Here is an 11,319-nt window from a genome sequence, read left to right on the forward strand (position 1 = left end):
TGACAGCAAGGAGGGCAGTTTCTGTGGAGTGACCTGCCTTGAAACCAGACTGGTGCGGATCCAGAAGGTTGTTCTGATGGAGATAACAGGAGAGTTGTTTAAAGACAGCGCGTTCAAGTGATTTAGACAGGAACGGGAGGAGAGAGACAGGCCTGTAGTTTATAACATCTGACGGGTTGAGAGTGGGTTTCTTTAGGAGAGGGTTTACTCTTGCCTCCTTGAGACTGTTTGGAAAGTGACCAGAAGTTAGAGAAGTGTTGATGAAATGGGTGAGAAACGGTAGAATATCAGGAGCGATAGTCTGAAGGAGGTTTGAAGGGATAGGGGTCCAGAGGACAGGTGGTAGGGGCGGCAGAGGTAATGAGGGTAAGAACCTCACTTGGAGAGAGAGGGGAAAAGGAGGTAAGTGTGTTGGTGGAAGGAGGGGTCTGGTGACCCAGCGGTGAGTAGAGGTGAGTCAGAAAAAGAAGAGCGAATATCATCAACCTTTTTTTCAAAGTGGTTAACAAAGTCGCTTGACAGAAGGGAGGAGGGGGAAGGGGCTTTGGGGGGGTCCAGGAGGGAGGAGAAGATGGAAGATAGTTTTTTGGGATTAGAATAGGAAGATTGGATCTTATCTTGAAAGAAAGTGCTTTTTGCCTGAGAGATCGAAGCAGAGAAAGAGGAGAGGAGAGCCTGATAGGTTCCATGGAATATAACAAAAAGTGTTCCTGAAGTGAATTACCTACCCCACCTTTAAAATCGCATTTCTGATATCAGAAATACACATTACAACTAGTTACTAATTGAATTTCTGATATCAAGACTTTGCATTCTAACTACTTAACATTTAAAAAAATTATATCAGAAATAAACATTATTACTAGTAAGAATAGATTTTTTTTTTTTAATCCTCCAGAAATGAATAAAAGCTAAATCGGCTTGCCATAAAATGAACTTCTTACTTTCACTTTCAAAGTCAAAAACAAAACTGTTTTCCCCACTTGCTCTCAAAGTGACACAGCTCCAAGAAGACATTCCTGGAAGCTAGATATAGATAACTAAATACAAATCCAGTTTTTCCCTCTCCTTTGCTCTCTTTTTTACACCTTTTTACATCCACTACGTATATTTATTAGGTGCTGTCAATGGATTCATTTCCCACTATAACAATAAAAAACAAGCTGAAATTCTTTCAAGAGGTAGAAAGGGACTCCGTTTATTGAAAGTGGAAACAAATCAACATATCAAAATCTCAGAAATCACAGAAACAAATGTAAAGTGACTTCAACTCAGATACATTCTCTGCAAGTCAAACTCTCTGGTTTTTCTTTTCAACAACGTTCTCCAAGTCAACCGTCTGTTTAAAGTTGTACTTTCAGGTGTTTTCAGAATAAAATATGAAAACATTAGATCACAATGTCTGCAGGACTGATTTGATATGAAAGCATTTCAAAATGATGTCAAACTATTTTACGTTTTATTTTAACGCCATTCAAGTGTTCAATATATTTTTCAAGACTTGCAGACACCCTGATTTAATTTGTAGAGTTGTCATTATTCATAAGAACATTTTTCCAGATACATTTAGCGAATAATCAGTAAAGAAAACTTTAAATAACCAGAAGGAATCAGCTGTTTATCCTCTGAAGCTGGGGGTTAAAACAGGTTGTACTTGGGTAATAAACAACACACCACAAAACATATCATGCTCTCCGGGAATGTCAAACAACACACAAAAGGTTCAATCCCATTGCACACACACTTAACATTTGACAACATATACAAAGAATGGGCCCTTTGAGGACATAAGGCCTCAAGAATAGACATTCATATGAGCACATTTGTTCTTAACTGCCCTGTTATTCAGGAGATTTCATCAACAGAGCTTGTTTTACCACTTTAAAGGTGGGGTAGGTAAGAATGGAGAAACCAGCTCGAGTGCGCTAGAATTTGAAAATACACAACCGAAAAAAATCTGCCCCTTCCTTCAGACTTCCTCACAGAGCCCCTCCTCCAACACACACGAACGCACACATGGCCAATGAGGGCACGAGATCAGTTTGTGCCCAGATGGAAGGCTGACAGGCAGGTAGGCCATCCAGTTATTTTTGCCGGGCTGACTCAGATGATTGGTCGTGCTTTTTACAGCGCCACGGCTTCCACTGATGATATTTTTTTATGTATTTATTGTCAAAGCATTTAATTTATTCATTGCTATCGGGATGTTCAGAGCATTCCATGGAATATAACAAGTGTTTCTGAAGAGAATTACCTACCCCACCTTTCATTTATATTATTTGTAGTTAAAAATCCCCAAATCAAGGCAAAAAAAGAAGAATTAAAGTCTTTATGTCAACGCAGCTAAATGCTAACATGCTTATGTTTACCATGGTATTAGTTTAGCGTGTTAGCATGGTTGCATTGGCAAATTCGCAATTAACACAGAAAACCTCTGAGGCTTGCGGGGAACGTCAATTATTTTGGAGATCTTTAGTCAAAATCTGAAGTATTAAACAAATAAATCCCAACGATAGATCAATATATCTACCCGCAGAGCTATGGCTAATAGAAATACCATTAGCTTCAATAATGCTAAATACTGGAGTGTGTTGGCATGGCAACTTATACAATCCTTGGTGTCTGACAGAAAAACTTCACACTTGGAGTTAAAGTTTTTGTGTAATCATTTCGACCCCAAAAAATGAAGAATAAAAGTCTGAAGTGACGGTAGTAGCATGTGAGGCTGAATGTCAATGCAGCTAAAACGCTAACATGCTTATGTTTAGCATGGTATTAGTTTAGCGTGTTAGCATGCTAACATTGGCAAATTCATACTTAAAACAAAGATCTGCTGAGGCTTATGGGAATGTCATTTTTTTTTGCCGTTATTTTAGACATTATTCGAAGTATTAGATCCATTTATCCTATCGATATTTCAACCCGCAATGCTGCGGCTAATAGATATACCATAGCTTCAATTATGCTAAATACTGGAGTGTTTTTGGCATGACAACTTTTACAATCCTTGATGTCTGACAGCAAAACTTCACACTTGTTTTCGAGACATTTTTCTGAATGAAACGTAGAACAGGTTGCCTTATAAAGGTTGTATTCGTCACATTTAAACACGTTATTTACGACACGTTTGTGCAGTTTTTGATGAAGAACTCTCACAACAAACAAAGACAGGAAATAATCAGTTCTGCAGAAAACCCAATTGTGCTATGACTTTCAACTTGTAGAAAAGTTGGATGTAAAGATATTAAATATTGCAGTGTTTGATTTATTGAAGGGAGATTTAACTCAACCGTACAAAATAGTTTAAAGAAGAAAGGAAGTGAATTGATATTAATCACTCTAAGCTTTAAAGATCCACAGTGTGTTTTAGTCAGAAACTCCAACTGAAGGCTTTAAAACTTTAAAAAACAAAACTCCACAGGACATTTTAAAGAAGGATATTTGATTTAATGGATGCAAACCAGGGTTTCTGTTATCCGACATATTTCTAAATCTCTCCGTTTTCTGTGATTCTCATCAGATTTAAATTTGGATCTTATTAGTGTTAACTGAATTAAATATCACACACACACACACACACACAGCCACACAAATGTATGGATGTTAATGCACGTACAAGGAGACACACACACACACACACACACACTCTTTACTCTTCCTCCAACACACACACATACATAATAAACCCTTCTTGTTGCCCTGGCTGTGCACCCAGGGGGGACAGCAGTGACTCAGAGCGAGTCACGCACGCACACACACACACACAATATATTTTTTCAAATTATCTTTCATTCATTCAGTATTTTAGATAATTCGTGCTTTTTCCCATGAACTGCAGACATTGTATTCTAACGGAAACCCTGATAGAAACAGAGAGCAGTTAAATGATAGAATATACAAAAATAAAGATCAAACCAGAGCAGCTATAGTCAGAGAAGTTGTTTCCTCACATAGTAATGTCTGGCAGCAGATGCTTTTAGAAAATCCAGCGTCTTCACGAGCAAAAACAAAAAAACCTTCAGACTCGGGCTGAACAATTTGGAATAAATACCAACTGTGATTATTTTGACTGATATTGCAATTGTGATATGATTTATGATATTGGAGGGAACCTCATTGTAATATTAAGTTGAATGACTACTTTGACATCTCTAAAGGGGCTTTACTCTGCTATTCCTCTACTGGGACACGTCTCCATGCTTTGATGTTCAGAAAGCTCTTTATTGTTCTCATACTGCCTGTGCTGCAGCACCTCTTTTCACCCTCTGTCTGAAACCAGAGCTGCTCTGATTGGTTAGCTGGCCAACTCTGTTGTGATTGGTCAACCAGCTTAGAGATGTCCCGCCCCTTAGCCTATCACGTACGATGTGTTGGAGCTCAAGCCAATAGGAGCGCGAGTGTTCTGTAGTGATGTCACCATGTTCCTGAAGTCAACAAAGGAGTCCAATGCAGGGATTTTAGCCGCTGCAGACCATTTACATGCACACAAACCTATAGAAAGCAGTAGCACCACAGGCAAGAGGAAACCCCCAAAAGCAGAATAGGGCCCCTTTAAGAGGATCTGTACCAAACAAATATGCAGCTCCACATTTTCCTTTTGCAGCTGCTTCCGATTTAATTGTAAAAATGATTTATATCTCAAACCGAACTGTGACTTTTACGCTTGTATTTTATACCCGTCTTATTCTATCTTAGCTCGGTGAAATTGTTCTCTTGACTGTTTTCAATGTCATGTCACTACATTGTAATGCTTTATGTGTTTGTACAGCACTTTGAATTTCTTGTCAATGTCAATGACACCACACACTCTGTGTGTTGATCTGTAGAGCCCACTGAGACACAGGTGTTTTTGATATTGTGCTGAATAAATAAACTTGCGTTGCTTTACTTGATTCATACATTTTTACATATTTACCCTTATAATATTGTGCTAAATGCAATGTGATTACTGCACTCATCCAAGTTGCGATTTCCCCATAAAATGATGATGGATTGAGCAGATGATCCCCGGGTCTGACTCTGCTGTCGTTCAGTGTGAACCCTTTGAACACTTCTTCACATCCAGCAGCAGCAGCGTCTTTAATCTTTAAGGGGGACACACACCTGAAGCCTCCCCCCCCGACGGAGACCTCTCTTTGGGCTCTGAGTCTCGAGGCAGACCCCCTGCTGTTCTCCCCCTGATAAGATAAGATAAGAATTATTGATCGCAATGTGGGAAATGTTTGCGTTGCAGCATACAACGACAGGGCATTTGTACAATAACAATTAAAAGACTCAAAATAAACATTCCAAAATGTAAACATGTCAATAGAAATAAAATAGCATAGCAAAAGTAGGAACATTTTCTGGTCTCGTTTGTTTTTGTTTCCTCTAGTAGAGAAAGGGAGAGGAGATAAGGATATCTCTCATCTCCTCTCCCTTTCTCCTCTATTGTTTTGTTTCCTCGTCTCCTACCTTAATGTCTTCTCACTTCGTGTCCTTCCTCCCCTCACTAGCCCATGTTCTATTCTCTTCCTTGTCTCCTCTCTTGATTCCTCATATCTGCTTTCTTATTTCCTTTCCTATTTTCATCTCCTGTTTCCTCGTATCTCCTCTCTTATTGTCTTTTCCTTCCTAACCCCATTAGTCCCATAGTCTTCTTCGTTTCCTCTTCTCTTTTTTTGTTTCCTTTCCTTACTTCCTCTTATCTACTGAATTGCCCGTCTCCTCTCTCCCTTCCTCCCTTGTCTCCTCCCTCCTCTCCTCCATCCAGGTTCAGATCCAGGGCTAGTCTCCTCTCTTGTTTCCTAATCTGTCCTTTTGTTTCCTTCTCCTCCAGTAAGAATATTGGACTGTATTATTGTAATATGTAGGATGACCTTATATATAACCCATCTTTTATTTTATTTTTGTTATGCCTTTGTTATTTACATTCTCGGTGTCATTATTGATTTGATTTCTGTACATTAAGTTTTTCATATTCTCATGTTGACATTTTAGGATATGAGACTCAAACATGTTGTGAGCCCTTGTTAAAGAAACTGTTAAAGTGGAGTACTATTGTATGTAAAGGGGAATGTGAGAAAATAACTAATAATCAGAGGTGGGAAGTAGTGAAGTACAAATACTTTGTTGCTCTACTTAAGTACATTTTTCTGGTATCAGTACTTTACTCCACTACTTATTTTCCTGACGACTTTTTACTTTGACTTCTTGCATTTCTAAACCCAAAATACCTGTACTTTCTACTTCTTAAATTGTTGAACTCAAATACCTGTACTTTCTACTTCTTACATGTTGAACTCAAATACCTGTACTTTCTACTTCTTACATGTTGAACTCAAATACCTGTACTTTCTACTTCTTACATGTTGAACTCAATACTGTACTTTCTACTTACCTTATTACATTGTTGAACTCAAATACCTGTACTTTCTACTTCTTACATGTTGAACACAAATACCTGTACTTTCTACTTCTTACATGTTGAACCAAATACCTGTACTTTCTTTACTTCTACATTTGAACACAAATACCTGTACTTTCTACTTCTTACATGTTGAACCCAAATACCTGTACTTTCTACTTCTTACATGTTGAACTCAAATACCTGAACTTTCTACTTCTTACATGTTGAACTCAAATACCTGTACTTTCTACTTCTTACATGTTGAACTCAAATACCTGTACTTTCTACTTCTTACAGTTGAACCCAAATACCTGTACTTTCTACTTCTACATGTTGAACTCAAATACCTGTACTTTCTACTTCTTACATGTTGAACCAAATACCTGTACTTTCTACTTCTTACATGTTGAACCCAAATACCTGTACTTTCTACTTCTTACATGTTGAACCCAAATACCTGTACTTTCTACTTCTTACATGTTGAACCAAATACCTGTACTTTCTACTTCTTACATGTTGAACCCAAATACCTGTACATTTCTACTCTTCACATGTTGAACCCAAATACCTGTACTTTCTACTTCTTACATGTTGAACCCAAATACCTGTCTTCTACTTCTTACATGTTGAAAACCCAAATCCTGTACTTTCTACTTCTTACAGGTTGAACTCAAATACCTGTACTTTCTACTTCTTACATGTTTGAACCCAAATACCTGTACTTTCTACTTCTCACATGTTGAAACCCAAATACCTGTACTTTCTACTTCTCACATGTTGAACCCAAATACCTGTACTTTCTACTTCTTACATGTTGAACCCAAATAACCTGTACTTTCTACTTCTTACATGTTGAACCCAAATACCTGTTACTTTCTACTTCTTACATGTTGAACCTCAAATACCTGTACTTTCTCTACTTCTTACATGTTGAAACCCAAATACCTGTACTTTCTACTTCTCACATGTTGAACCCCAAATACCTGTACTTTCTACTTCTCACATGTTGAACCCAAATACCCTAAACCCCTGTACTTTCTACTTTCTTACATGTTGAACTCAAATACCTGTACTTTCTACTTCTTCACATGTTGAACCCAATACCTGTACTTTCTACTTCTTACATGTTGAACACAAATACCTGTACTTTCTACTTCTTACATGTTGAACACAAATACCTGTACTTTCTACTTCTTACATGTTGAACCCAAATTACCTGTACTTTCTACTTCTCACATGTTGAACTCAAATACCTGTACTTTCTACTTCTCACATGTTGAACACAATACCTGTACTTTCTACTTCTTACATGTTGAACTCAAATACCTGTACTTTCTACTTCTCTCATTTTCCAAACAGCTGGTTCCTTTAGTCTGAATGTGTGTTTGATGCGTGATCATTATTCTTTAGAGTCATTGCGTGCCTATTGATTGACTTCTACTTTCACCAGTATTTTTAAACACGAGTATCTGTACTTCTACTTGAGGAAAGGATGTGTGTACTTTTGCCATCTCTGGTAATTGACGGACAGCTCGTCAGACGGAGAACTCTGCCCCCCCCCCTCCAGGAGCGGCGGGGCAGCAGGGTTGGTAGTTTGAGTCCGGCGAAGGGGTTGATCCACCGCAGAGAGGGCGGGCCCCCCCCCAAAGACAGAGCGAAGCCCCGCCCAGCGAGTCTGACGCTCCCAGGTGGGCTTCTCGTTCTTCAGACGCTCGATCTCCTGTACACACACAGAGAGACAGAGAGACACACACAGAGAGACACACACACACACACACACACACACACACACAGACAGACAGACAGACAGACACACAGAGAGAGACAGACAGACAGACAGACAGACAGACAGACAGACAGACATTTAAATGGTTCTACCCACGCTGTCAATGGATATTTTTTCAATTTAAACAGTAAACAGTTTGGGGTCATTTCATTCCGTGCTCACCGTCTCGTCGTTGCAGATGGAGTGCAGCTGAGTGCCGAACATCACAGCGGTGAAGGTGAAGAAGAGGAGCGACTCCATGCAGAGGAAGATCATCAGAAGCATGGTCACCGGAGGAGAGAAATCACTGCACTCTGACACGGAAACACACGGTGACATCAGACGACCATTGTTCAAATAACTAATATACAGAACAAGCTTTAGATCAGTGAGTAAAGAGGAACAGCGTCAGTGCGCTCACACATCAACACAGACTCGAGGTTTTCAAACCCTGCACTGAACTGCGACTATTGCACCTAAATAGTACAAAAACTACATTTTACGAAATGAGTGTTTATGTCTTCGTCTCGGACATCTCTCTGGGCCATTTTCATTTGCTTCTCAGTCTCTTCACACAAATTATTTATTAGAAAATCACCAACTAACATCAGAAAACAGAACACATTTGAGCATTAGCAGATTATATTGTAACAACGTTTCCTGATTCTGGTGAAATATGGGGGCGGTGGTGGCGAAGTCGATAGGGACTTGGCTTGGTCACCAGTTCAAGGCCCGGCAAGACCAAGTGCTACCGAGGTGTCCCTGAGCAAGGCACCGTTCCCTACACTGCTCCTAACACTAGGATGGGTCAGATGCAGAGAAACAATTTCCCCACGAGGGATTAATAAAGTATATCAATCATATAGTTCAAAATGAGTTCTCCAGCTAATTACAAGATGTGATTTATCTAAACATCCCTTCTTATTTCAAGAAATCTAACCACGCGAATGTGCACTTGTTCTATTGGCAGATTGTTGTACTTATTTCAAGTGAAAGCAGCGTGTTTTCATTATTGTTTAAAGGTGGGGTAGGTAAGTGTGAGAAACCGGCTCGAGATACACTTTTTGTTATATTCCATGGCCCGGCTAAAGTAACTGGATGGCCTACCTGCCTGTCAGCCTTCCATCTGGGCACAAACTTATCTCGTGCCCTCATTGGTCATGTCAGCGTTCGTGTGTTGGAGGAGGGGCTCTGTGAGGAAGGGGCAGATTTGTTACGGCTGTGTATTTTCTAGCGCACTCGAGCCGGTTTCTCCAAAATGACCTTCCCCACCTTTAAGTTGTTTTTGGAGCAGCAATTTGTTCAGTGTGTGACGTTTGTATTTAGTTGTTGTCTTTGCTTGCTTCAGCCCTTTGAGGCCTTTCTTGTGATTTGGGGCTATAATACATGTTGATTTGATTTGTCTTATAAGTAATAATAATAAATGTTATTTCTATAGCGCTTTTCTTGAACCCAAAGACGCTTTAAGTGAGAGATAAAGTCAAACTGTAGTCAGAGTGAGCAGCAGGGTTCAGGACTCACCGCTCCACTGCACTTTGACGCAGGTGATGAACTGATAGCCGCAGAGAGCCAGAGCGTGACTGGAGATCACAGCGATGTACATCTGGAGGAAACGTTCACACGGTGTTAGCATCGCACAGTCTGAGGGGTCAGTTTCAATCAGTTACAGGCTTTGACATTGGGTGCTATGCAGAAAAAGAGGCGAAATCACAAAAGATGGATTTTGGCCCCTGGACGCTCCATAAATAATGCATCACTTGCAGGGGAGGAGCTTCAAGGTGTGTTAAAACAAATATATTAAAGGTATGATATCACATTAAAATCACAGTGATATCGTTTTGAAGCTAAATGCAATTTGCACTTTTTTTTGCAAAGGTAGAGTGATGAAATGAGTTGATTGTTTGTTTATACCAGCTGTTCCCAACCTGTGGGCCGTGGCCCCCTAGTGGGCCGCGAAGGCATTGCAAGTGGGCCGCCAAATAATTTGCAAAACATTATAATTAGTGTGGAAACATTTCATTATTACGATGTTATTTGTATTTGAACCTCTTTTCCTTTCTCTTTCTCGATCCTCCTTATCAACGGTCATTACAGTCCTTGACAGCGGTCTGTTCTACTGGATTAACAACGTGTCACATGTTCTGAATCGACCAATAAGAATCGAGTATTCAACTAAACCGTGTACAAAAAAAATCTGCTTGTTACTGATGGCCAGCTCCTTTTCTAATTAAAATAAAAAGTACTCTGAGAACTTTATTCAGCCTCCGTGTTGTTTATGGTTGAATGTGGGCCGCGAACATTTTTTCAGATTCTTAAGTGGGCCCTGAGTTGAAAAAGGTTGGGAACCGCTGGTTTATACAATTACCCACATTTGTATTAAAGGATATTCAATCATCTGAATACTTTATTTATCCTGTGGGAGGATTTGGGTTTTGTGTAAAAGATAAATACAAAAAATATGTATATAATCATGAAAAATTAAAGTAAGAACATGCAATAAAATATAAGATCAAATCAAATGTGACAGGGGTTTATCTTTATCTTATGTGTGCGGGTTAATCAGCCACAAAAGCAGCGCCGTCCTTTTTGTGAAAGTGTCCCTGAGTAACGCCTCTGTCGTTTTATTCTATGTCTAAACTCTAAAACACTTTTCTAACTAGTAAACAAAGATCTACAGCTTTCTAATCTACTCAAACACATATTTTTCACCAGTTTTGATTCGTCAGTCAGAAGAAGACTGAGTTTTTCCAGGAGTCAGGATTGAAAAAAGGAAAATATGAAAGTCATTTCGCCATAAAGCAACATTTGCAGAGATGTAACAACCCTAAAAACGAGAGGTCATGTCTCAAATAAAGCATGTTTTATGGTATTTAAATAATAAATAGCCGATATGAAATAACCACATGGTAAAGCCTTTTTCTATACTGCTTTATGAATTAAATACTCGTCCAATGAGAGTATTATAGTACATTTTTAAAAGAACTTCAGTGCTTTTTCGTAGAGAAATATATAGTTTATGTTTGTGAGCAATCTTAAAGGGATATTCCCCTAAAAATACTATATAATCATGTAATAATACAAATCTATGGATATAAATGATAATCCTTGTAATCAATCCATAGTAATAGTTCATTGGAATCACCAGAGGCACTAAAACAAAAAACCC

The 11,319-nt window shown here is 39.0% G+C and overlaps 1 protein-coding gene across 1 annotated transcript; it reads right to left on the reverse strand.

Moving 5' to 3' along the window:
• Positions 1-1,169: 1,169 nt before the first annotated feature.
• Positions 1,170-9,756, reverse strand: LOC117541375 (palmitoyltransferase ZDHHC7-like; the record flags this gene model as incomplete). Its single annotated transcript, XM_034208509.1, is given in 5 exon segments — positions 1,170-5,177; positions 7,891-8,029; positions 8,031-8,108; positions 8,337-8,467; positions 9,675-9,756. Coding segments are annotated over 5 exon segments (528 nt in total), but the record flags the coding sequence as incomplete, so codon positions are not given.
• Between the last annotated feature and the right edge of the window lie 1,563 nt (positions 9,757-11,319).

The sequence above is a fragment of the Gymnodraco acuticeps genome, unplaced genomic scaffold (assembly GCF_902827175.1).
Source record: "Gymnodraco acuticeps unplaced genomic scaffold, fGymAcu1.1, whole genome shotgun sequence".
Classification (NCBI taxonomy): domain Eukaryota; kingdom Metazoa; phylum Chordata; class Actinopteri; order Perciformes; family Bathydraconidae; genus Gymnodraco; species Gymnodraco acuticeps.